The 26,972-nt window shown below is 41.6% G+C and overlaps 1 protein-coding gene across 1 annotated transcript in view; it reads left to right on the top strand.

Moving 5' to 3' along the window:
* Positions 1-6,121: 6,121 nt before the first annotated feature.
* Positions 6,122-26,972, top strand: part of ST8SIA5 (ST8 alpha-N-acetyl-neuraminide alpha-2,8-sialyltransferase 5) — a 41,133-nt gene continuing 20,282 nt past the window's right edge. Inside the window, exon 1 of the mRNA XM_009573622.1 lies at positions 6,122-6,252. Coding sequence (XP_009571917.1) covers positions 6,122-6,252 — 131 coding nt within the window. The remainder of the gene's footprint in view (positions 6,253-26,972) is intronic.

Genomic DNA, 26,972 nt, shown 5'->3' with positions numbered 1-26,972 from the left:
AATACTTAATTAGCTGATTATTCAGAGGAATATTTTCTTTTTCATATTTACCCCCATTCTGATTAGTACTACTCACTGACACAGCAAAACGTATTCCAAGATCAGATTCATTGTCTCTGTGAATTAAATCTAACTTTATATGCTATATTATGGTTTTTAAAAATATCTCAGATTAACATTTTTATTTTTGCTGTAAAAATGTATTGTTAAAATAGTGAAATAGTAACTAATTGGATTTTTCAGCATTAGATAATGTGTGATCCTTATTCTGGCCATAGGAAATATTTGTTCATTGTAGTGTTAACACTAGAATATTTTCAGTGAAATGAAGTATCAAAACTTTAAACTGCCGTTAAACTTGTAAAGTGAGTGCCACTGACTCCGACTTTGACCAGAAGGTTATAAGTTTGGTTTTGATGAACTAGGTGGGAGTTATGACTTGCTTGGGATAGAGGCAGGGTCATGTTCCTATTCTGAGAGCAAGTGTTGGCCATGGCCCCACCATGGTTCTGCCAACATCTCAGTCCTGTTGATTTGGTGCTAAATCCAGGGCTCTCATGCAGTGCTCCAAAATCAAACTAATGCTTTTAACAGATGATCCCTGTAAAAGCAATTTGGCCCTGTTTCTTTTTCCCTGCAGAAAAACTGAGTTTCCATGGTTCTCAATTATTTGCAGGGTTGTTGTGAGCGTGTACAGGATCATAACAATCATGCTGAATTTCCTATATTTTCGAGTCTGGAAACGCCACTAGGGAAGCAAGGCTGTCCCTAGCATCGAGCCCAGCTTAGTTTTGCACTTTGCTATACATTTTAGCAAGCCCTGCTATGAGGAACTGTTAATAGTAAATGCCACAGCACTATAGCCGTGGCAGCTGCTGCATTAGAGCGTCCTACCAGTGGGAGGAAGACCTGGCTTCTTTTCCAACAGAGATGGTGTCAGCAGCGTAAAAAAGGGATATTTTGTGCACTGGGTCATTTCTCCCCCAGTGCCTATGTGACCCATAATTGGAAGGAAACTGGTCATGATTCAATAGATGATGTAACGTATATCCAGTGTACAGACCATATGCTATCTTCAGGACACTTCCTCCAATTCAGGCAGCCCCACAGGTAGGAGGCCTGGTGCCAAATTAGCCGTTGTCATCTCCTCGTGGCTTAGCCCAACTCAGGAGGAAATAAATGTTTACATCTTAGCTGAATCCTTTCAGCTTCCTTTTATATCCCAGTTTAAGACATATGGATTTGTGGCAGTGATGGGGGACTAGACATTGTGTTAAACACTACATTATGCTAATAAATTCATGTTTTATATTTGCAGAATAATTAATATTGATAAGCATATGTTTATGAGTGTCATACTCAGCAGAACCTTCCAGGCATATACCTATGTGCCAATGCTTTGCAGAATCAGGGATCTAGCAGTTGACACAGGCATCCTAGAAACTGTAAATAGACTTGATTTAATTTTAATTTAGGGGAAAAAATAGATACTAGAATGAGATGTAAAAAGTGTTCTACTAAAACCTTTTACAGCCCATAGTATTCTGCTATGCTGTGTGTGAAGTTCTTTAATCTGCCTAACAGTTATGAAGAGGAGTGGAGAGTGGCTGAGCAGGCAGGGAGAGAAAAAATCCTGAAGGGGAATGTGAAGCATGTTTTGCTTTACTCTGAACCTGTAAAATACTGTGAGTTTAACATGTTCAGTTACGTATACCGTGATTTAAACAACCAACAGATCCTGCTATCCGAGACACTAAATGCCCTTACTTTCAGCTGAGATTAGAGTGCATAATCAGTCAAACACTGATTCAAATGACAGGTTCAGTGAAAGGGACTTAAGGAAATTCCCAATCAGACCTGCCCATCAGAATTGATTTTTTCTGTTTCATTTGCATTAAAAAATAAACTGCAGCTTAGAAATAAGGGCTGCATATTGTCCTTTCAGCAGAGAGAGAGATGTGCTTGTGCACGAGAGAAGTAGAGTCTGACTCCTACCAGGTTTTGTCCTTTTGCTTTCCTTGTGTGGAGCTTCACAAACATGGTCTTGGTGGTTAGCCAAGATTTCTTTGTCTTTGAGATTCAATTTTAAGGTTTGTTTTTTTTTTTTTTTTAATTCAGTTCTGCTTCATTTGGACTTAAGAGCAAACGATGAGCTCCCATTGGAGGGTATCACTGTCTGGAGCATATTCATGTTTGTGTTCGAGGGCTCAGAGTCTCACTGCTCAGGCTGGAGGAGTTTCCTGTGATAGATTATCTCTGATGATATTTATCAAGCAGCTCACATACAACAAGTAAAGGCCAGCAATGTGAAAGACAGACTGCTTCTGGCAGCTTCATATTATGATAGGCTATGAGCAGTTCCATTTTGCCACTTTTGCTTTAGCCTCTGAAGTCTGTACTCCAAGAAACAATATAGAATACCGTTTCTGAGCTTGTGCGTATTATGCAGCTTATCCATCTCTCTCTCACCATCTCATAAGAGGTATTTTGAGTAGCTGATACCAGTTAAGTGATACTTGACCCTCTGGTGATGGAAGAGATCTTACTTACTGGGATCCCGTGCTCTGGCATGATGCTAACTGGAGTATAGCGTGATGTGGCCTGGACTCCCTGTATATTACCAGTGTCATTGTAGCTACATTGCCCGTTGCAGGGTCAATGCCTGCGTGACTAGCAGTCAGTGCTGTACACAGCACCTGAGGCCCAGTCATGCCCAGCAAATCCGTGTTTGCAACACAACGTACCGTAATGTCCTTTTCCCTAAGCCCTTCTCAAAATCTGGAGGGGATCTTTTGTTGCCCGTTGCTTGCTTAATTGCAGGGTGTAAAATCATTAAAACAAATTTAAATTTTTCTCTGCAGAGGCCTGATGCTTTCAAGGAGGCCTGTAGTTGAGAAGTCAAGCTCTCAAAGGGTCCCTGGGAAGGAGTGTTGGCATTGCTCATCCAGCCCTTCTGCATGCACCATGTGATTATTTTCACTCACAACAAATATTGCAGGCAACCTTGAGCGTCCTTTGAAAATTTGTTGACAGACATCCTATTTCTTTATGCATGCACAGAGCTGCTCTGCTTCCAGTTCTGCAGTGTTATTGTAGTACTCGGCTGAAGGCAGCAAACAGATTTCTGTTATATATGACATCAGGAACAGTGTCTGCACAAGATCTGGCACAGAAAAACCTCTTCACTTGTAATATGTATCTTTGTACTTTGCTTTTTGCTTTAGGCGTGCAGCTCTCCTGCACATGGGCCTCTCAGGTGCTGTATCTTCTGGCCAGCTCCGATATAGCAGAGAAGGATGAGAGGACACAGAAAATCAAAGAATGACTGAGAGTACATGGTGCTTCCAGGCTGTTTACTGCAGCTCAGGCTGACCATCAGTCCAGGAGAAAGAATAGCTACTAGGCTCATGAGTTTGGTGCACTACAGTACAGATATCTCAAGAAAAAATCACTTTGAATGGAGAAGAATAGAGTAAGAAAGGTTGAAAGTGTTTTCACCAAAACCTAAGTGATACTAAAATCTGCAAAACTGGCATCACACCCATAGAAGGTCATAAGTAGCCAAATTCTGCTCGCTGATATTTTGCTGTTATTGTAAAATAACTCCAGGAGCAACTGAGACAAATTTCTTGGAGAGGTTTTTCCAAGCTATCAGTAAAAATCCAATAAATCAAAGAAACCTAAGTGATACTAAAATCTGCAAAACTGGCATCACCCCCATAGAAGGTCATAAGTAGCCAAATTCTGCTCGCTGATATTTTGCTGTTATTGTAAAATAACTCCAGGAGCAACTGAGACAAATTTCTTTCTTTTCCAAGCTATCAGTAAAAATCAAAGCATTAAGTACCTTTTCCTTCACATCTGCCCTTACAGGCCTTACCTCTCAGCTTCCCCATACAAATCTGCCAGTGTAGTATCCTGGATCCCAACCTGGGATTTCTGATGGCCACACTGCTTTTCCTGTTACTGAGAAGGATATGCGGTTAGATCCATCTAAATGGTACGGTTCCTATATGGAAACACTCTTGTATTATATGGGCTTACATGAACTGATTGTTAAAAGAAAAATATTTGGCCCTAGAGCTGACGACTTTGACAAGAGGGAATCAAACTGCTTTTGCTATTTAATTTGCAGTCCCTGGTATGTGTATTATTCCCACTACAGTACAAATGAGTACATCCAACTCAGTTATTTTTCTAACCAAAATATTGTTTTTCTTCCCCCGGTTCAGGAAGACCCTGAACCACAAAATGGTGGGAGAGCGTTTCCAAGGAAGTATCTGTATGTCTTTGTCCTCTTCTTCTACTTTTCCCTGTGTATCCATCACTGGCCACTGTCAGGGACAAGGCAGTGGGCTGTATAATCTTTGATCTGACCTGGGATGACCACACTTTTTATATGCATAGGTGATAATGGAAGCATTTAGCAGGGTTCAGAAATGCACGTGTGGGAGCTTTGGAAGGGACTGAAGAAGGACGAGGCTGGATCCCTACACCTTCTCTGCAAAGTCAAGGGTGTCTGAAGGGCTGGTCTCCCCTGGGGGTTCCTGCCTTGCAGGAGTTCAGGGTGACCAGGTTCCTACCTTAAATGCTTTTGATACTTTTGTTGCTTAAAATTAGGTAAAGCAAAGCCTGCTTTAGCCCTTGATTGTCTTTCCTGAATTGCTGTAGGTCATGCTGAGGACTAGCCCTGGCAACAGGAACTGGGTTGAAAGGGTTACACAAAGTTACCTTTGGCCCTTCTTCCCATGCAGCACCAACTACAGCTGAGACAAAGTGCAGAAACAGTCCCTGTTTGCTGCTTTGCACAGCTGGGCTGCTGGCACACTAGAACATTTTGCATATTCTGATTTAACTGTTGGAAAATTTATTCACACAAAAATCTTCCCATTCTCTTAGACAAAGGATTTTTTTTTTCCACATTTTGTTGTAAAAATCCTTTTCCCATCTGTTATTGGGGCAAAACAACCTCCTAGTCAGGACGTTTCATTCATGGATAAAGCTTTCATTGGAGCTTGTTTTAAGAAGCTAAGGGTTGGGGGCAGATTTTGCTCCCAGTGAAATCAGCAACAAAACTCCCATTGATTTCCCTGTGAGCTGAATTGAGTCTCTCCTGACAATGGGGAGATTTTTAGAGGAGTTATGATGGCCGTGGACAAGGTCTTGTTGCTTTGCCCTTTCAAAAGAGAACTGTTTCTGATGGAGGAACAATCGGAATATTTGTCTCTTTAAATGAATGGTTCTTAGAGCCTGCACTGAGAGGCAGTCTCCCTCTCTGCGACTGTGAGGCTACTCAGAGCCTCCAATAAATCAGCATGCAGGAACTGAGAGCTCTGTCCTTGAAGAGATGCACAGTGACCTTGCTTATGCTTACTCTGGAGGAATAACCAGGGGAAATATAGGACCCCAAATAGTGAGTGGTCTATGACTACAGGCACTGCATTCTGCATGCAAATGCTACAGTACCGAAGGCACGGTACGGACGGCACGCTGCTATACAAAATGCAGCTTTCCTGCTAGCCTGACCAGATTGCTGCTGTTGTTTTTTGCAGGGGACTGAATGAATTCCTCATGATCGTTACATGCTTGTTCAATAATAGCTCACCCCAGTCACGTCTCCTTGCAAGCACATTTCGTTGGAATCACTGAGCAGAAGCAAAGAAGAGCTGACGACTATGTGTTTCCAACGCGGGTTGCAGGAGCGCTGTGTTTGCCATTGGCTGCAGTTTTCTGGTTTCTTTGCAGCTTCCCCCATCTGGAATATGAAAATGGGATTGAAGTAGATAATTGCTAGCAGCGGGTTTTCAAGAGAGGCTTAGAGGGAACAGAATGCCTCTTGCACAGCACAGGCTGCCTGTGCTGAAAGAGCTCTGAGAGATGATTTTAGATGTTACCCACGTCTGAATCTCCTGGAAACTTTACCGTGGAAGCAAGCCATTGCGCACAATCCTGGAGCTAACATCCAAAAGGGGCAAGGAAGGGGCAGAAGGGCCAAACAATGGAATACCTTGTTCTTGGATTGCTCAGAGAAAAGCCAGCAAGCATTCCCCTCTGCTTCCCAGCATGAAGGTGACAATGAACTGAATTTTACCCAGCAGAGCTTCAGTGGCTTTTAATAAGAATGGGATACACTGACCCTTCCTCAAGCAGGGATTTGCTGGGAAACAGAACTTTGTTCTTCATATTCATCTGCGCCTTTGCCGTGGTCACCTTGCTGCAGCAGATCCTCTATGGGAGAAACTATCTCAAAAGGTAAGGGGGGATTTGAGGGAATAGGAAAAGTTGTCTGATCGGACTGAATGCAGACAGAGATCCAGCCATACCATTATACTGGTTCAAACCACTTCTCGGTGTTATGCTGACAATATTAATATCTTGTCAATCCAGGAAGGTGCATCCAGCATCTGTAATGTCTGTTAGGTTATTAATAAAGGAGAATGTTAGGCAGAATATAATGATTTGTGTGTTTCTTAGATTGTGTTTTAATCCTCAGCTGTTGCAAAAATCTAGGTCTTAAACTTAAACTAGACGGACTTGTCTGGTATTTGCCTGAGTATTTGCCCGAGTATTTGCCCCTGATCAGACCCTGCCATATAGGCTTTTCATCCTGTGTAAGTTCAAGCTGAAATGTCCTGAGAGGTTGAATTAAGGTAGCATGCTCATTGTCTAAACTTTAACGTCTTTAGAAACAAACAGGCGGATGCAATTCCTAAGATCAAAGTGGCAATATTAGTGTTCCAAATAACATAGAGAACACTTCATTTTTTCACTGCTGTATTCTCATTAATTACTGCTGAGACTGCTTTGTTGTAGAGCACATCAGTCTCTGATCTGAAAATGGTACTGCTTTTTTTATGGCAAACACCAGTAGGGATCTTCAAGTGTTTAACCTTGACCTGTGCAGAGTTTATTTTACTTAAATCTAGTTTAAGGTGTTACAGCTTGTATGATTTTATAAAGGGGAATGTTTCTCTTACATGCTTTGAGGTAAGTGGGTTTCAGTAGTGTAGGCAGCTGCTGTGGAATTTTTTATTGGAATTTAGCTGCATTTTGCCAGAAGAGATCATGGTTTGGTTCCTGCCTGATTTGCAGCTCAGGTAGTTGTTTGCCTTGTGCCAAGAGCAAGCAAAATGCTGACAACTCAGCAAATGTTTCTCGCTGCGGGGGGAACAGCAAACATGATATTAATATGTATAGACAGGAGTGTTGTAGTTTTTCTACAGAGCAATTTGTGTGCCTTGTTTAGCAGTGAGGCCTTGGTTGGGGGACTCCGTCTGGTTTTGGGCACCTCACTTCCAGAAAGATGTGACTCAGTTGGAAGGAGCCAAAGGAAAGCAGCAAGAATGAGCAGAGGTGTAGAAAACCTGTGTTTGTTTGGCTTGGAGAAAATTGAGGGGAGATAAAATAACTGTCTTGAAACACCCAAACTATTTCTGCCAAGAGGAAGGTAATAAATACATCCCTGTGAAGACTCATGAGATGGCAAGAAGTCATGGGCTTAAGTTGCAGCAGGAAAAATTTCGCTTTGACCATGAAGGGGAATTTTTAAAGAATAAGGTTACCTGAAGAGGTATAAAATCTCCATCTTTGGGGGCTTCAGGAACCTGTTAGGCAGACAAGGGTGGTACTGAGCTGCCTTGGTGTTGAGAGGATGACTTTATGACCAGTTCAGGTCTCATCTTGCATTATTTTCTCAGTTTTCCTGTTTGTCCTAGAGGCCTCGCAGTCCTGCCAATACTTGCTTTTCTAGGTTGAAATGACTGCAACAGAATTACAACAATGAAAAATAAATCCAAAGTATAGATTGAAATGAAAAATAGCAAAGTAAAGATAAAATGGTGAGAAGGTGCAACTAAAATTCTTCCACTGAGTGATCTCTGTGGCCAGTCTCTGTCCTGCTTCGTGCCCTGGGAGCCTCTTCTGTCATCAGTGGGCTGCAGGGAATGCAAAAAAGGGGGATGTCTGATTCCCGGGCTTGCTAGGAGAAAGTCTGGTTCTGAGCACTCTGCCATCAAAGGGGCTCAAGCAGGGAGATGTGCATATATTTTGTCACTTTGACTGGAAAACACTGTTTATTTATTTTTTTTATTCCAGCTTGTAATGATTTGTTTCTTTTCCTTTTTTTTTTTATCACATGAAAGAGTCTCAAAGAGGGTTCCCCCCCACTCAGTGCAGGGAAAAAGCGCTTTGACTCCTTTCTGCTGGGAAGTGGTAGTTCCCATTTTTCATGGAAATAAAAATGCAGAATGTGGCAGTCTCAGGCTGTCAGTTATTAATGATAAAAAGGTGATTTACATAGCAGCCTACATCATTACCATAATATTATCATGAAGGTACTTTTTCACTTTTTCTTTCCCTCTCTCACTCTCATGCCCTGCAGTACTTTATGGTGACCATTCCCTGGCAGTTTGATCGCCAGTCCGCTCCGTGCAGGGGTAGCTGTAACCTTTAATTACTTTTCTTTCACAAACCTCCGGTGTTAAGTCCCCTGTTAGAAGCTGATGCTGGCTGTGAGGTTCCTTGGACACGTTATAGCTTGCACCTCCAGGAACCACAGTGGAGCTGGTGGTTTTGGAGAGCATCCTTGCAGAGGGGAAGTGGGATATTTATAGCTTTGGTGCCGCTTGCCAAGCTGGAGCTTGGGGACGTTGCCTAAACCTAAAGCCATTGACTCGCTAAGATTCAACATGCTGCTTGTTTTACGATAGCCTTTGCTTGCATCCCAACATCTGCAACAGTAAGAGGCCTCTGGGCCTCTTCCCAAGGCAGCGGGAAGAAATTCCCTTGTGTATTTAAAGAAACCTGAAAATTGCCCTGAAGCGCTATTCCAGTAAATGTACAATGCATTTAAGCCTAAATATAACACGGGGCTAGCTTGTTTCTCTGCAAGAAGATGGTGGAAATGGGTAAAGGCCAGCAAGGCAGGGGGAATCTGACCTAAAACAAGCAGCTTGGGCACAACACAGGGGACAGCACAGACTGGGGACTGGTCCCAATAAGCAGTGTGGACAGAGGCACCCTTTTCTGGGAGAAAGATGGAAAAGTTAGCTGTATGGCTGTAAGCTTGCCCTTACAAGCAGGGAATGGGCTGGTTTTATTGCTATAAAAACCCACCTGAAGCTGTCCACGGAGGGTGCCATGAAGGCTCACGGTCCTGCGTTTGCCCACGGCCATGCTCCCAAAGCCTGGCTGTGGGGATGGCAGGTCTGCAAGCAGGAGAGGATGCTCCAGGAAATAAACTCTGCTCAGTCAAATTTGATAAGGGGCCCAGCCTTTGGTCAAGTCCTCTCTTTCCCCTTAATGAGCTATTAATGATCTTCTGGCATTGCTGGAAGAAGGGGAGAATGTAGAGATTGAATTTCTAGGTATTCACATATTTTTCACCCACCGTATAATGTTCTCTGCTCCTTCCCCTGCTGTTTTGTACCGTGTCATTGGAAAGCAGAATCCTGCCCACCTTTTTTTTCCCTTTTTCAGTTTTCCCCTAAGTGGGATGGATGTGGGTGCTCTCAGCAAGGCCAATACCTCGTCCCCGTAGTAGCAGCTAAAGTCCTAACTAGAGAGTTAAACTGCAAGCTGGAGAACGACATTGGGAAGCTCTGGTCTCTGTAGCTCCTGATCCTGAGTAAAAAGGATGATGAAATGAGATATAATTAAGGGACTTTAATACAGTTCTCTGGGGTAATTATTTTTATTTTAGGATTAATGTGATGATTAAAAATCTGCTGCATTGATCTTCTAAAGTAGGTTAAATGCTGTGGACTTCTGCTTAAATCCAGAGCTGCCGCTTGCTTTTGTATTGACTCATCTTTCTAACACTCGGCTTTCAGCTGAATTTTCTTTTGAATCAGATGCGCAGCTGAGGGCTGGCCTTTTTTTGTGAGCTCTTGTTTGGCCAGCAAGAAATAATCCTGGATCACATCAGGAAACTGCCACTTCAGTAAAAAACCTTGACATGGTCCCTGTCTTGATCTCCCAACCTGTAGCATGGGAGAGATCAAGAGGATGGTCCTTGCTTGCTTTGACAAGGGAAAAATATCAGAGCAATACTTTGCTATATACTGATATTCTATTGGCAGGGAATTCACTAAATACTGTTTTTTTAACAGCCTGACTTCTGCACAGGGTGAGAGTCAGCTGAAGAAGCGAATCTGCCCCTTTTTTTTTTTTCAGTCAAGTGAGGAGAACACATTTTCAAAGCTATTAAAGACTTTAAACAAAGATTATCCTGGGGTCTATCAGAGGGGGCACATACAATAACTCGAAGAATCACACAGCAAGAAACAGCAAACTTTCCCATGCAGGGAAGCTTTATGTCTTTTAAATGAGAATAAAACATCACTCCTATGTGTGTGTACCCTATAATTAATATCAAACTCTGGTAAGTTGAGGTTATACCACTGGTATTTTGGTATTTCTGAAGCAGCTTTTATTCAACAGTTGCAAATCAATCCCCAGACATCTTTACTCCTTTCCTTACCCACGTAAGAAAGAGAGCTTATGATCATTTTTTGCACAGCGTGGGCAAATAAGGAATAAACCACAGAAGATAAACCTGGACTACACCTTGAGAGATCATTTAGTACCATGCTATAAGACAAGATCATATCTTACACCAGCGACAGCAGTAGTTGTGATGTGGACACAGAGGCTGCATGTGGCCTGAGTTGTATTTTGTTCTAGGCTGGGCTCTTGAAGAACTACAGCCAACTCATGTCAGTTGAGAGCTCCTGCCCCATACCTGGCATGTGCTCCTCTGGCCTGTTCATAACACCCTCTGAAGATGTTAACCCTAACCTAAGACCATCTATTCCAGTGTTAAAAGTCTCTTTCCATGCAAATATTTTTCCCAAGAGATGTAAGCTGAAGGTCACCTAGTGAGTCATCTCTCTAACACACAGCTCTGTGCCCCCTCGGTTTCTAACCAGAGTGAAATATTATCCCAGCGAAATGACATGCGACCCGTGAGTCACCTTGCTGAATCCCTGATGGGGCTGCAGAGCCCATCTTGGTTTTGGTTGGTTTTCTTCAGAAAAGAGCACTGGAAGCTTCAGGAGACAGCGAAGTCTTGAAGCTATATACACCAGTAGGTGTATGTATGGAATATGGCCATCATCTTAAAGTGACCAGATCTAGTCTAGCGTCTCAGGAGAAGCTGAGACTCCAGCCATGCTGTTCTTGCTACAGGGTATTCCCAAGCGCATTTCAAGGGGATGGGGACTGGGGGGCTGGCACCCCCATCATGCCTAACTAACCTTTCAAAGACAAGGAGCTGAACCAGCTCTCCGAGAGGTCAGAGGAGCACTGGAGCCTATGCTGGGGGAGAGATGGCAATGGGACGGAGGGGGCAGAACAAACAGCGAGCTGATAGATTAACTCAGCTGCCTGCAAAGTCATCCCCCACTGGTCATTCCATTCCCTTTCTCATTGCTGCTGTTGGTTGCTTTACATAACGCTCCTGCCTCCCCACATCAAATAAAAGGAGAGAGCTCACAAGTATGTGGCATGTGAATTAAAGCTCTGCAAAACTTTGCAAACAATCACAGCTCTGTCACAGGCTGCAACAGGGACTTTTATTGAGAGAAGTGTCCCCAAACCAAAATCTTACTTTCTGCTACCTGGAGTTTTTTTCTGACTCATAATTTTCATTTACTTTTAAAGGAAAGCATCAAGTGGCTGAAGTTTTAGTACCAGAGCATGGAGGTATGTTATTTCCTCTGTTGAGCTCCCTGGCAGCGCTCTATGGCTCTGATGCAGAAAACAGGCAGGGTTTGAATCCTTGCTCTCTCTAGACTTGCTTTATTTCTAGCATTGTTGTGTTGCACCTCTGCTGTTAAGATGGCAAAAACACCTGCTGATCTAGTCTGTGAATTGCCAGACCTTCTCCATTCCCGAGATCACAGTACATTAAGGTAATGAAAGTCCATTATTTCAATATTTTACATGTGCAAATTGCATTATCCCGAGCGTGTCACTCCCTGGTGTGTTACACCATGGTCCTTCCTGAGCTCAAACTGTGGGGAACGTGAGTCACTACAGAGTGACCTACAGACACTTGCCCCTTTCGCTGTGGCTGTGGCCACCCAGCAGTCCCTAATCCGGTTCCCATAAGCCCACCCTGCACAGGAGTCGTTGGTTTGCCTAGGGTTTGAATCATGTTGGGCTGTGGGAGCTCTGCAAAAGCTTCTTGCCCTGGAGTGGTGAATTATAGGTGTCCCATTTACCAGCCAAAAGGTGGCCATTATCCTCACTGATTAATACAGAGACAATTAAATCCTAATTCTAATTCACATAATACCGAGTAGCAGCTTGCTTCAGTCTTTGTTTTGTGGAGATCTAGGCCTAATTCTGTCCATGCAAACAGCTCTTTTTGAATATTTGGCTGAATATCTAGCCTAACTCCACTTTCTGCACTTTACACAGATCCATTGCCTCTGTATGACAAAGTAATGGTTGAGTTTTGCCAATGCCCAGCATTCAACACCTGTGAATCAAAGCCCTTTCATCCCAAGTGGTTTAAGCCCCATGACATTTCTTTCAAAAACATCTCTGTTATAACCTGCCATCAATTTGTTTTATGTTGTTTTGAAAAAATTGGCTGTTTGCCCTCTATGTGTATGGGCAGGTACAAAGTTCAGTCTTACCTACGTTTGTAGAAAGCCAAATCAAGAACCCAGTCTTCTTGTTTTGAGTTGTGCTACACCTGTGTCCCCCACAACCCCAGCTGTGAGCAATCACATCTGTGACCGCTGACCTCCATGGCCAGTGTTGCAGACCTGGTAATTTGGTCTTTTATTTTTGCCCTGATTGGAGTTTCCTGATCGTTCTTACATTTGCTGAATTTGGTTCAGACATAATCACTGTGCAAAGCTTTGTATTTTCTTAGTTTCGCTGTGCCTCATTCTTATCCTTGATTGCTTTTTCATTTCATTTCTCACTTTTTAATTCAAGTGTATTCATTGCTCAGCAGTCCATGCCTCCCTCAGGCAAATTGTGGACTTAACCTCTCATTTTTTTGAGGCATCCTTGGCCTCCGTTGCTTGCACCCATTTTGCTTTTTCACCAGCCCCGCAGATAGTCCACGTCCTCTTTATTTATTTAGTTTTATGCTTTAGTTCTCATGATGAAAACCTTAAAAGCAATCTCCGTCACGGGTAGTTTCATGGCACATTCCATAAGAACAAATACAGCCAAGGCTAGGCTTTTCACAGTCCCAGCTGAAAATCTTGGACAGTCAACAGTTTGGAGGGCTTGCACAAATGGTGGGAGGAGATTGCGCCCTCCACTTCTATGCATGGAGAAAGGGAATATTGCCTGCTCCTGTGGCTGATACTGAGTACGGACACATTGACTCCAAATGGCATTTTGCTCATCGTCTTCAACACGAGTCCTCAGTGCAATTGGGGCTCTGTGGGTATGTTTACACAGAAGAATATAGTGCAGTGTAGGGACGCTTGACCTGGTGCTAAATATATTAGTTTTGGAAACACGAGATGCAAAGCAATTAGCTCACTCGGATCTCTAAAGCTATGGTGAGATTGCTTGTGGTACCTATGCTGCGTCAGGTATCTTTGCACTGAGCTACTGCCTCAAATGTCAGAATTTGCTGGTATCTTAGAATATTTGGGATTTCCTGTGAGCCTCTGTGCTTGGGGCTTGATTGGCCTCTTTTCTTGAAAAGTTCACAGCCTGCCTCAATGTAAACTCATTCTGTTGTGAGTCTTGTGTTGCCTCTAATTATTACAAATAATAATATTTTAATTATGAATAATTATCACAAATAGAATTGGTACAGATTATCTATTACTCCTTGGATGTTTATCTTCCAGCCACAGATGAGAAAAGGAGAGATTGTATTGTTTTGAAAGGTATCCTGCGATGTCCTTTATGTCCTACTTAACACTTCGTCCTGTTAAAGCAGACTAGTTGAATGTTGGTGTTGAGTCTATTTTTTCTTTCTTGGGGAGTGGTTTTAGGTTTTTCAGATGTTGTGAGTGAATATCTGATACCAGGTTTAACCCAAATGTGAAATGTGCTACGTGAAACAAAGCTTTTTTTCTGTATAATAGTGGTTAGAATCCAGAAGCTTCCCACCTATGTTTCCAATTTTGCATTTTGTGCTAGTCAAAATATACTCCTCCACCACTTTATTACTACCATTTCCCTCTAACATGTAGAGCCAAGCTTGTCCCTGGTACAATATTGTATGGCCAAGTGTGTGGTGTAACCAGACGTGCCCATTTTCCACATTCTCTATCCATATTTTGTTTTTCACAGGACCCATATTATTTCATTTCTTCTTTTTGTTGTGAATATACCATTCATGCTCTCCCACATATTTTCATACATTTTCAAAACCTTTTCTAAGGGTTTTCTCCCAATAAGATAGCAAGCAATCAGCTCAGCAGTTACCCACTGTCAGTCAACTTGCAAAGCCATAGGTACTGCCTATGAGACAAAGATTGGTCTCTATTAATGCAGTGAGCAGAAGTGTGTATGTGTATGTATCCAGGCTAAAACCTGCATTTTGCTAATTTTACTGGAGAAATAAGTATTTTTCTAAACTGGACTGGTCAGATTCAACTCTGCTTCCAGTGAATGCAAACGTGAGTTTTATTATGGACTCACATAAGGAGAGCATCTTGCTCAAGTACATGACTTGGTCCCAGAAATGTTTTATTTCCTTGTGCTGTACTTGGTAGAGTTATGACCATGGATTCTCCACTGAAATAGGCCAACGCACACATGGTATTTTTCTGGCACTATAGCACAGGTGAATTGGACCTGGACTGCTACAGGCAGATTTATGTTTCTTTCTTTCATCTGTGCTGTGTCTTTCTAGATTGCTGTGCCTTGAATATTTATTTCAAAATGGATTGGAGTGTTTGAAGTGATATTAACTATTCAAGTAAGCATTTGACTTTCTCTTGTCATCTAACTTCATTGTCTTCAGGGACTGAGTCTGGCCCTTTTGTCGGGAAAGGGGAGTTTTTGGATGCAGAGGCTAGTCTGCCTTGACTCTGCTGGGTTCACTTTGCTCTCAGCGTCTCATTGTTACCTAGTGGATGCTTTACTCCTTTTGAGCCCCTCTGATATCTTTTCAAGTGCAGTGTAAATAAACTTGCTGTTTCTAGCCTGCGTGAAAAAAAAACGGATCCTTGTTTTTTCTCCAAAACTCCTCTTATTGTTATCTCTGTTGGCTCCTATGCTTGTCTTTGCTTGTGCAGCAGTCTGTCACATTGGAGACTCCTGATATTCCCCTTTCTTACCCAACCTCCTCTTGCTCTCTGATCCATTTTAGTGAGTGTTTTCAATCACTCTCATCTGCAGGTCATTCATGCATACCACTGTTTTCGTTTTATTTTCCACACACCCTGTGGACACAGTGAGTCATATTTGCCTTATTTTGCAGAAAGAAGGAACTGGATCTTCAGCAAGATTAACCATCTGACTTTCCTATACTTCTGTGACATCCCTGTTAGTAGGCTAGGGGCATCACTTTCCATTTTCAAAGAGAGTAGCGTGATCATTTAACACTGAAATCTTCAGTTCCTCCTCTCAAGGGCACAGGAATTATGAAATGGGGAAACTGAGGTACAGTGAAAGTAAGTGATTTTCCACTGACTTTAGGAAGCCTATACGTAGCCTGGACTGTCTGTTTGTCAGGGCAGGGACTGTATATGGCTTCTATGTTTGGGTAGTATGTAACAGTGTAGTGCAGCACCATGACCTGTAGAAATATGATTATAAAATTATTAATGATGTATACAGAATTAATGTATATACTATTAGCTTGTAACTTAAACAGGAGCTGGAGTCACAAAAGCTGGGCTTCCTGTCACCTCCTAATGGCCTTTTTTCTAGGGAGAATGCGTGTGGAGAAGGAATATGAGAACTGCTAGAAAGAAAGAGCAGGAAGAGTGAAGACAAGTAAGAGAGGGAGCTCAGAAAGAAAATGAAGTAATTTGCTTTGCTCTTGGGGACATTCGTATCTTCCTTTCACCCCTTCAGAGAAGGAGACTATAGACTCCTCTGCTTCCCCTTGTTTGACCATCTGTGGTAAGCCAGCAAGCTGAGTCAGATTTTGGCTTAGTTTCACCAGTATAAAATGACATTGGTTTCTGTCTGGTTTTGCTTGCTTTTGGGTTTAGTCTGCCTCTAGTAGATGCAGGATGGGGGTAGTGGTAGCTGTCACCTTGAAAGATGAGTGGAAATAGCCTGCTAGATGGGATTAAATGAGATGAGCTGGTGCTTTTTGGTGAATGGGTTGGCACTGCAGTGGCAGGTGCTCTTCCATGCCCTCTTCTCACACCACCTGCGTGATGCCCCATTGCCACTCAGTCCTCGTTACCCATAGGTGCTGATCTCTGTGTTACTCAGCCACTTGCACCAAACTGCTCTTATGCCTTGAAAGCATGTGGGTCTCTCCTGAATGAATTCTGCTGCATACATGGTCATGGCCTGCTCTCTGGTTAGAGCCCAGACAGGACCGCCGACTGTGCTTAAAGTCTTTTGGGTCTTCTCCATTTATTAGCTGTAGAATAGCTCCCTTTTCAAAGCCTTGCCTTCTTGTCTGAGCTGAATTTTCACCTTGCCTTCGCACTTTAGAAAGGCAATGAGACACCCCTGAGGTGGGATCTCAGTGTGACGGCAGCATAGATATGAAGCTTCTTGCTGCAATCTACCCACTTGTTCATTCTCGCCTTATAGTTCAAAAACCTCATAATTGTTTGACGTCCTCTGCTATTAAAACCTCCGCTTGTGCAGGAGTTGTTTCTTGTTTGGATTGTGGCAACAGGCTTTTTGCTTTGCTTCCTGCTGCTTCGTGACAGCCGGTCTTGACAAGCATTTCAGAATTACTGCTGCTTTGTTAATTTTCTGGTTTTTTTCACCCCCTCCCGCTATTCTTACATTACGCCACAGTGTTTATTTGACCACATACTGATTCAACATTTACAGTTACCAATTAGGATCAAAATATTGCTTTGACATTTACCTGAAACTCAAGGTCTTTATTGCTAAGACATCCAACTTAACGGAGCTTCTCTAATGCAAGGCACAACATTGCTCATACTCTTATTTGTTGGGGGTAAGTCCCGTGATTAATGATGTCCATGAACCTTGATGACAAATTTGCTTACAGTGAATGGGCAAAACGTAGCATCTCTGCACTAAAAGTGTTTCTGGTTATTACATCTTTTATAAAGTCTTCCCTTGTCATCATCAGCATCACGCATCGGGGAAACATTTAGAAGGGGAAACTAATTTTAGAAGGAAATAACATTAGGGCAAATTGAGCAAATGGCAAAGTTCCACCATTGGTAATCATTGGTAATGATCCCAGGCTTAAAATTAGCTTTTCGGGTTTTTTTAAACTCTTTGGCATGAGCTGTCTAAATTACATAGGAAACCTCTATGTCTAAGTCATTTCCTCTGCTTTCCTTCCTTTCTTTTAATCTTTCCTTACCCTCTTTTTTGTCCTGCTTCTTTTTCTCTTTCTTTTCTGTGTTTCCATCCTGCACGTGCTTTTCTATTGCAATTCTGATTCACAGAAGCTTAATTTACCTCTTCTTTGTTTTCCTGTTAAAATGTAGTTACTGCTGAGAGTGAACGTGTTAGAATTTAACTACCATAGTATGCCAAAGAAATATACTGATAGAGCAGTTCATGTCTCTGTTCTATTTTCTCAGGCTGTTTGCAAATTTGGCCAGACAGCTTTTATGAACGCTTACGACTCACAACTGAGAGGATTAGAAAGTTTTGTATTTTTAAAATTGATATCTCCCAACTCAAGGCTGATTGAAATCAATGGTAAAACTCTCAGTAATCTTGTTAGGAACAGAATTAATTCAGGTCAGTGTTTTTAAATGCCTCATCCCTGATTTCTACTCAGTCCTAATACTACAAACCATTATTCATGGGTGTTGTTCTTACCAGGAGGAAGAGGTTTATCGTACCATCACTCCAGAAAATGCAATGCAGCAGCTTGATCTCAGTCTTGCAGACTCACAGTGAGACACAGAGTCCTATGAGCTGTGTAATGTTTCTCTGGTGGTGTGTTTTGTGTATATATAAGTCTATGTGTTGTTAACCTCTTGAGTACCTGTTTGTTGGAAGAAGAGCACTGCGTGGTCCCCTTTTCCTGTCTGGTTCAGGGTCGGACACTGAGCTTGCTCCTGACCCTAAGCTGAGCTCACAACTTTGTACTTTGTCCTTGCCATGTAGAAGTGTCATACCCAGACCCTTGCTTGCCTTCGTTAGATATTTTTGTGCCTCAATTAGATCCCCCATTCTGCCATTTCAAAGCTAAGTATTTTAAGCTGTTCATCATAAGACATATCTACCATTCCTCAGTGTTAGTCTTCCTGATCTCCTCTTGGATCTTACCCAAAATGTGCATGTCCTCCTTTAAACTTGATGCCTCAGCTGCAGGACACACTGTTCCCAAAAAAGGCTTGATGAGAGGAGGGCATTAAAGAGTGGTTTTATCCTTTCTTTTGCTTTATGGACAGATTCACCCCCCTCCGCCTTTGAACATTTACTTAGCTTTTCTTCCAGCTGTTACGTCTGGAGTGAAGATGTACAGAGGGAAAGGACTTTACTGAATGTTTTAATTCTTCATTTCATCTGCCTGAATATTGGCTATGCTTTAGGAGAGTTCACCTCTGAAGGACGCACCGACACCAGCTATTTATCTAGATTAATGCTCTCTATTTCAGTTTACAAGTAAATATCTAAGCCCAAAATATCTAGTTTAAATCCAATTAAAAAGTACAATTCCAACTCAGTTTTCCCACACTTCTACTCTCTCTCCCCATGTATCATTCAGTGCTGTCCTTAGCAATTAAAACATATTTTTAAGGTCATATATTTAGATGCCTTTTACAAAGACATACACATTCAAAAGAAAAATGTTTCCATACCAGTTACAGTGTGGCAAAAAAATGTGTTAGACTGTGGTACATGGGAGAGAATCACAAGTGTTTATTTCAACGAGCCTAAAAGTGAAGGTGTCTTAGTAAAAGTGAGAATTTTCTTATATTTTCTTCACACCAATATTCTACTTGGAAGTCGTACCTTGGGCAGCCTCAGCTGATTAAAAGTTGTCAGAGCAACGTAGAAGGTATGGGACTCCTTGACAAGCCATAGCACTGCGTTACCCTATAACCGTTATAGCATAACCTATACACCCTTTGATGTGATTCTCCAAACTGATCACCAAAGTAGGTCTCTCCAAGCTGAATGTCAGATGTAAGTGCGATATCATCTCATTTTGCTTATGGCGATCAGAATAGTCTCTTCCACTTGTTCTGATTTTTTGGAAAACAGGAGAATTGCATCGATGTATTTAACTAAGAAGTAATCAGAATGGGTCTCCTATGAGCAAAGATTTGGCTTCTATATTTGAAATGTTCCCAATTCTACACTTAAAAAGCTTTTCTTTGAAAAAGCAAAATTTGACCACTGGAGAACATGCAAGAAATGAAAATGCATTTGAAAGATTCAGAGGAAGATTTTCAATATTTTCATAGTGCTTTTCTCCCACCTTTTGTGGTGGGAGGCAGCTTGGGAGGGGAGGGGGCAGTTTAGGAGGCTAGCTCTTTCCTCAGTTCAGAGTGTTGAAATGGCTCCCTACCTTCTTCAGAATTCCTTCTCCCTCAAAATGCCTTTACCAAAAATTCTGTTTTCAATAAAAAAAAGCCCCAAACAAAAAGATTAAAAGGCACAAAACGTACAAGAATAAACTTCTTAAGTTCTTTCAAAATATCGTGGTTTTAGGTCAGAAAAAACGTTTGTGGTGACATGTACTGCACTTCACTTGTGTGGTGGGATCCTTCGGTCATGCGTGCCCACGAGCAACCCCGGGCTCCCTGTACTGCTGATGGAGGAAGAGTTTGGGGGATGGATCAGTTCACCCTAGGGTGAAAGCCAGCCTTTGGTCGGGTTCCCTAAACTAACTGTACTGAGCCAATCTCTACTGATTTTTAAGAACGAAGACAATTAGCTCATGTGGAAATGCCTGCACTGCAGATACTTGAAGTTAGACAAGGTGGTCTTAAAACCACTATGACAACAAGAAGTTACGTGCACAGATTTCCACAATACAGAACAAATAAACTCCTACTATATGTTTTTGGAGCTGTTTAGAGCTACTCCCTGCTGCAGGAAGAAGAGAGGCCTTATTTTAATGCCCCATGTTGTTCCTTCTTAATTTCCTATGCTTATAACTGCTGCCAATTAACCTAGAGGATGGATGTGGTCTGAGAGATTCTCCAGTCCTTGTAATAAGCCTGTTGACCAAGAAAACTAGTGGGGTCCTGGATGCCCTTTCTTTTGGGCAAAGTGGGCTGGCAGATTGCTTCCTGGCTGTCCCCACACAGCCCAGCCGGGAAGTTAATTTTCAGTATTGGCAGCACCAAATGTTCACAAGTCAGCTGCCAGGCTTCTGAAATCATGAAATTGGGTTAAAATGGAGAAGATTAAAAATAACAACTGCGAGAATCTTTTTCATTGACTTCTGAGCTAAGGGAAGGATTTGACTTGTGTTGTCAAATGTTTCTTCAGACCCAGCTGTTTGAAATACATCTGAGATTTCTACCCAACTATAGGTGGAGTTTCCAGAAGACTGCAGGCATCATGGGTCTTGGAATGAATTTATGAAAGTTTGGAAAACAGGGAGTTGTGATGATTGTGATACGCATTGGCTTAAAAAATGTCATCTTCCCAAACAGGGAAAAGAAGCAATATAGTGTGACTTAGAGAAGTCATCAAATGCCAAATCCTTTGCTGGCATGGCCAAAAAATCAGAGGAAGGGACCCAATGCCCACCACGTTTAACAACTACTGTAGATGTAAAATTGAAGTTTGGAGGGTTTACTTCCTTGGTCCTGCAGTTTTTCACATAAGTCTCCAGCTTTTTGCACTTGCGTCTCTGGGAATGAAATTTCCACCTTGCTCCACACATATATATGTTGTTTATGAGCACATATGTATGTTGTTTATGGCCTTCCAGTTTGGTTGGGGAGTCTGGTGTTGTTTTCAGCCAAGGACTTGAAGAGTCTATGGGAAGTGAAAATTAATTGTTTCCACTAGTAAGATGATGTCTTGTGGTTCTTGGTATCTTTTTATTGTTTTTGATGAATGTGTCATAGTCACATTTCTGTGTTAAGAAAAAGGGCATGAGAACTCATGCTGATAGACTTAACCTAATGAATAATATCAAATATCAACTGCCTCGTTTTCTTGCTAGAGGCCTGCAGTTTAGCTGGCAGAATGGAGAGGAATTGGCAAATTGGACCGGCACCTTTAATTTCACGGATGACGGAGCAGTGAAGAGTGGCAGTGACACAGGCACCAGGTACCAACGCTCGAGGGAATGACTACAGAGATCTCTCTCTTTGTATGAACCACAAATGTGAGCACAGGCTGTATGAAAAATGAGACTTGCAGTTTGCTTTGGCTTCTTGGTGCTGCTCCCCATGGCACAGAAGATACCAGGGATGCTCAAATGCTGAGCTGTTTTCCCCCTTCAAAGCCTTGGGGCCATTTTGGAATATGCCATAAGCATCCATGCAGTACGCAGGAGGGTGACTTCTGTGTCCTGGCCTCTCCTATTTCCATTCCCCCACCAATGCTATGTGTCAATATGTGGCAGTGTGGGAGAGTGGGACTTGGGTGGGCAGTGTCCCAACATGACAGTACTGATGCACGCAGACCACACTGGAGAATCTGGTCCGAGGGTTTCTTTATAATAGAATATGTATTCTAAGAAAACATGCTTTAACCTGAAATCTTTCCAGGGCCTAGTAGGGAAAAAGTGTTCTATCAAGATAAGAACGGAGTATTTCCTTTATTTATACTATTTTGAAAACATGAGAAGCACTGATGTGCCACTGCTCTTTTTGTACTTATAAATTTGTAGTAGGATCCTTTTGATTGACAGGTATCTGAAGGGTCAAGAAGAGCCACTTGCATAGTCAGGAAGCTGGCTGCAGTTGTGCCTAAAGAGTTCCATGGCTGTTGCAGGCCATCTGCATAAATCCGGGATGAATATTTGGGATATCTTCCTGGAACCTCAGTTGTAGAGGTTAAAAATCGTGAGCTGTGTAGTATCAAGTTCAATAAATAGCAAGGTAATCTTAGAAAGACTGTAAGTTAAAGAAAAAATGAAATAATGAAGGAAGCTTACATTTAATACCTGTGTATAAATAAAACTCCCTTTGGATAAATTACATATTTTGTTTAAAATATCATCACAGTATATTTTGGTAACCGTACGCCACTACAGCTGTGGAGCTGATAGCGTTTCAAAGGCAAGCGGAAGTACAGAGACCTGCCAAAAATCATCCAGTCTCACTGAACCACAGCAATGCTGCAATTCCTGTTACGGCTCTTCTTTGCTGTAATGTGATCCTGTAAGAGTGCTATCCGCCACTCGGCTGGTTTAACTAGTTAAGGTTCTTTATAAAAAGAACCAGCTTAAGCTGCAAGGGAGCAAGGGAAAAATGGTTCATTCTATGTATGTGTGTGTGTGTGTGTGTATCTACCTATCTGTCTGTCTATCTATCTATCCCTACTTTTGTTGCCTTTTTTGTGTATGTCTGTATAGTCTGTATATGCAAAGTCTTCAGTTTAGGCACTTGGCATATAAAATAACTGAATGTGGCACAAAGAGAGAAATCTTCTTGAAGACATGAGAGAATTAATAAGTATAGGTTTCCCCCTCTAGGCACCCTTGACAGAGACAATTGAATGATCATTGATTGCAGGACAGGGAACCAAAACCCTTGACTGCAAATACATACTAGTTGTGAGGCACTGAACGACAGTACCATTCTCAATCTGTTTAGCCCCTTCAAAGACAAAGAGGTTCAGGATGCAAGTGTTTTTTATACAAACAGGCTTAAACTTCACAAGTTAGGTATAAATTTCAAAGGTTATAATACCAACAAAAGATGCAAATTTCAAAGTCTGTGTCATGTTAATGACTGCAGAACTGAAAGAGGATTTTGAGTTAGGGATAAGTCCAGCTGTAAGATATATTACACATTAGTGTGTTATAGATATTATTTATCCATTTGTCTACTGTCTGAAAGCTGAGAATACAGCAACATAAAACAGAACTGTATAAACGTGGAGGTTAGACTGGAGATGAGATTGTGTGGTGAATAACTGCAGAGCTATGTCATAAATTGTTTACTGTTTACCTTTGATCACCTTTCTTGCTGTGTTATCACTAGACATCTCCTGAGAGTCTTTATCTGACACCCAACTTCAGGCTGCTGCTATCAATTGAAACCAAGCCTTCCTCTAATGAATAATTCTTTCCACCAAATAGAAAACTTGCAGACTACATTTTACCGACTTATTTTAATTGTATATATTTACGCGTCTCCAGAGAGACATCTAAAGTGCAGAAAACTAATTATATGTCAGCATACACACAGTAAATATATTTCACTGCGTGGCTCTGCAGTTTATTGTGTGTTATGATCTCCTTGTGAAAGGTTTGGTGTTTAAAGATACTAACTGAAATAGGTATTAATATGCTTTTCATTAGTTTATATCATTTATATATCTATATGTATATAGATACATGTTTACTCATACATATGTGGTATCAACCCATGTATATTCTATAACTACTCTTTATCTTTTAATCATGTAACTTAATACATGGTATAGAGACATTGACAACTCATTCTGTAGGCGTGATTTATTAGATGAAAATGAAGGACTTCCAAAGCAAAGGCACACTGAGAGAATAAGTGCATTAGAATTGCAAGACAGCCAGACTTCAGAAGAGTAGTGGCCATATCAAAACCAATGAACAGTGAAAATTAAACGTTGCATGAAAAGGATCAAGTAGGACAGAAATGAAGAATGTCATGTTATCTGATTTCAGTAGAAACTGATTCAGACCTTAACTAATGTACAAAGTTAAAGTGTGGTTTGCAATTGGAGTGGTTTTTACCTTCCGGGGGAGTTCATTACACAGTTTCAGAAAATGAGCCCTAGTCTCATTGCAGACAGCCCCGCTGTGCAGGAGTAACCAAACTAACCCAGGCTTTTCATCCGAGTGCATAAGACACTTCTTCAGATTGCGTAGAACCAGGCCATGGAGATAAAAGCTAATATCATGAGCTCGGCTCAGTATGTGGTACAACTGAGAGTGTGGATCATGTTTGTGGCATCTAATATTGCTGTGGGTAGATGCCTGACAGAGATCTCTATTTGCTGGGGTTTTTTGGGCACCAAAAGCTTCATTTCGATGCATATTGCATTGCTGCAGGTCTTCTAGGTAGCAAAGAAGTTGTGAATACTTGCAAGGAGTAAAAATGAAACACTCAACAGCTCCCCAAAGCCATAGGATGTGTACTTTCAACTAAAGGAGGACTAGATGGGCTGCAGGCTCTTTGAAACCCTCACTCAGATGCAATGTCAACCAGTTGTCAAATACTGGCTTATTTTTGGTTGTTACATATCAGACATTGCTCAGATTTCTATCTTTTGCTTTTTATCATGTGTTAAGTATTATAAATCTTACAACATCCTTGTGGTGAATCAGGTAAAGGGTTCTATCTGATGCTGGTTATGAGAAGTAATATATGAAACTACTTCCTAGAGCCCTGATTCCTCTGTTCTCCTTTTAATATGTTTTGCAACTTACTGGGATTGTGAGTCTTCATGCTTAAAGCATTTTTCGTTGCCAAGAAGCTGCCTTAATGATGTGGTGATCTATTTGCCATATTAGTTGGGTTATGGTGTTCTCTGCCACCTTCAGTCCATCTGAGCTGAAGATAAGTTCAGTGTAGGACTTAGGTGGTGAGACCACAGAAGCCTTTGATGGGCAAGAGGAGATGTGAGCTTTGTACTTTTGGACCTGTCAATTTGTACGCTGAATTCTCCAGTATGACAAATCTGGAACTTTGTCCTCAGTGACTACAAAATAGAAAGTATAATCAATTGGATTTGTCAAATACACATTTTACAAAAATGAATGTAAGGGCTTGAGGCATCAGACCTCATTGGCCAGGACAGTAGCTGAGGATGTTCCTTAAGTCACAGTGCTGAACTTCTCATACAAAGATACTGAAATCTTGAGAACCACAAGAAAAAAAAAAAAAAGCCATTGCTTGCAATGATAAACCAAAATGTGTTTTTTGAGATGTTATTTATGTGTAAGTGTTGTCATGTGTTTTCTTATGCCTCCCAGATGGTCATATGGATAACAACATCAGCAGCTTATTTCAATCAGAGTGATGGGAATGGTCTTGATTAAAACAGCCAAACAGCAGTTTATTAAATACTGGAAGAATTCTGAAATTACATTGGTAAAATAGGACTCCCTGCAGCATACCCCACTGCTGCTTCTCAGGAGGCAATCTTGTTTTGATACAGTGACTGTGAAAGAAAAGACGTACCAAAGTGTCCCTAAAACTAGAATTCAATATACTCTCCAATAAATCATTCTAGGGGTAACACATTGTAACGGTGGGAAAACCTTTAAACGAAGATGCATGGCAGTCTGTAGCCTGGACTTTGCTATGTCATTTAGAGCTGTTTCTGCTTTAGCTCCTGCTCTTACACCCACAGCTGTTGCAGTAGAGCTGTATTGGGTAGTATATTAGACTGAAATTTTGAGGAGATGTGGGTCCCAAGTAAGTGAACAGACGAGAAGGGAAGAATGTGGCATTGGCTGGAGTGGATGTTTGGTCAATTCACACTGCTGATGTGGCATTGGACAGGAGAGCCAAGAAATCCCAAATGATCTGTGTGTTGAGACATGAAGACAGGAGATCAAAATCAGAATGGCAGTGAGCAGCCAGTACCAGTTTGCCAGGAGCTTTCATAGTCGTGATGAAAAACATATCCTCAGGGTATCACAGCTCTCATCTTAACTGTCCCGATGTGTAAACTGTCTGTGAAGTCACGGGACAAGATCAAATAAGGAATCCAGAAAAGGAGCACCTCTGAGATATGGCAGATGGATGCATGCACTTTTCTAAGGTTACTTGGGAGGTACATAGAGCTACCAATGCACTGCTTTTGAAGGACAGAAATATAAAAGCCACTCCTCTTCTGTGAAAGATCAAACTTACAAATTTAGGTCTGGCTTGTGGAAGCACTTTTTGGTTTTTTTAATGTAAAAATCTTTAATTTGGAAGATAGGCAGGGTATCTTGGGAAGCTGCCCTTGTCTTGGTGGATGGACACTTCTGATGCCATCTATTACCAAGACCCAGAAAAACTTGTGACACTGTAAGGAGACATATCTAGCCAAACATTTCAGAATGTCCTAGGTGAAAGATCAGGAGGTTCATGAGTTAATAGCTTTTAACCTCAGTTACATGAATCTCTTGAGAAGCATGAGTCCCTGTACAAGAATTCCAGCTCCTGACTTTTGTTTGTTTATTCCGGTTCTTCTAGAAAGAAAACGAGCCTTGAAATAAAGATGCCATTTCTATCTTCAGCTTCCAGGCATTGGATACAATTTTTCCTTCCTTGCTATGCTGTACTGACAAGCTTCCTGCTATTAGCAATTGCTTCCTCGTGCAGTGTCTCCCTACCCAGTCACCATATGTTTAGATTAAGCTTCATACGCCTCTCATACTTTTTGGAACCCAAATCCTTTCTGCAGGTCCTTTCGTAACTCTTGCCAGTGTCTCAAACCCTCAAACTTGAAATATCAGAACTGGATGCAGTAATTCAGAATAGCTGTTACCACATAATGTATACAAAGATATATGACCATTTTCTCTTGCTTATATTTTCTTTTTTTTTTACATATTTATAATGACACATCTTGTTCCCAGCTACAGCCACATACTGAAAGTTCATGATCAGTTAGACATCTACTACATCTAGTACATTAGAGATGAAGGTGGTAAAAGATTTAAACCAGTTAATGCCAGTGACATTGACATCAGCAGGTGGTAGCCAGGGGGAATGTGAACCATCTTTTTTTATATT

The sequence above is a fragment of the Fulmarus glacialis genome, unplaced genomic scaffold (genome assembly GCF_000690835.1).
Source record: "Fulmarus glacialis isolate BGI_N327 unplaced genomic scaffold, ASM69083v1 scaffold7480, whole genome shotgun sequence".
Classification (NCBI taxonomy): domain Eukaryota; kingdom Metazoa; phylum Chordata; class Aves; order Procellariiformes; family Procellariidae; genus Fulmarus; species Fulmarus glacialis.
The sequence above is the reverse complement of the archived record's forward strand: the minus strand, read 5'-3'. Positions and strand labels throughout refer to the sequence as shown.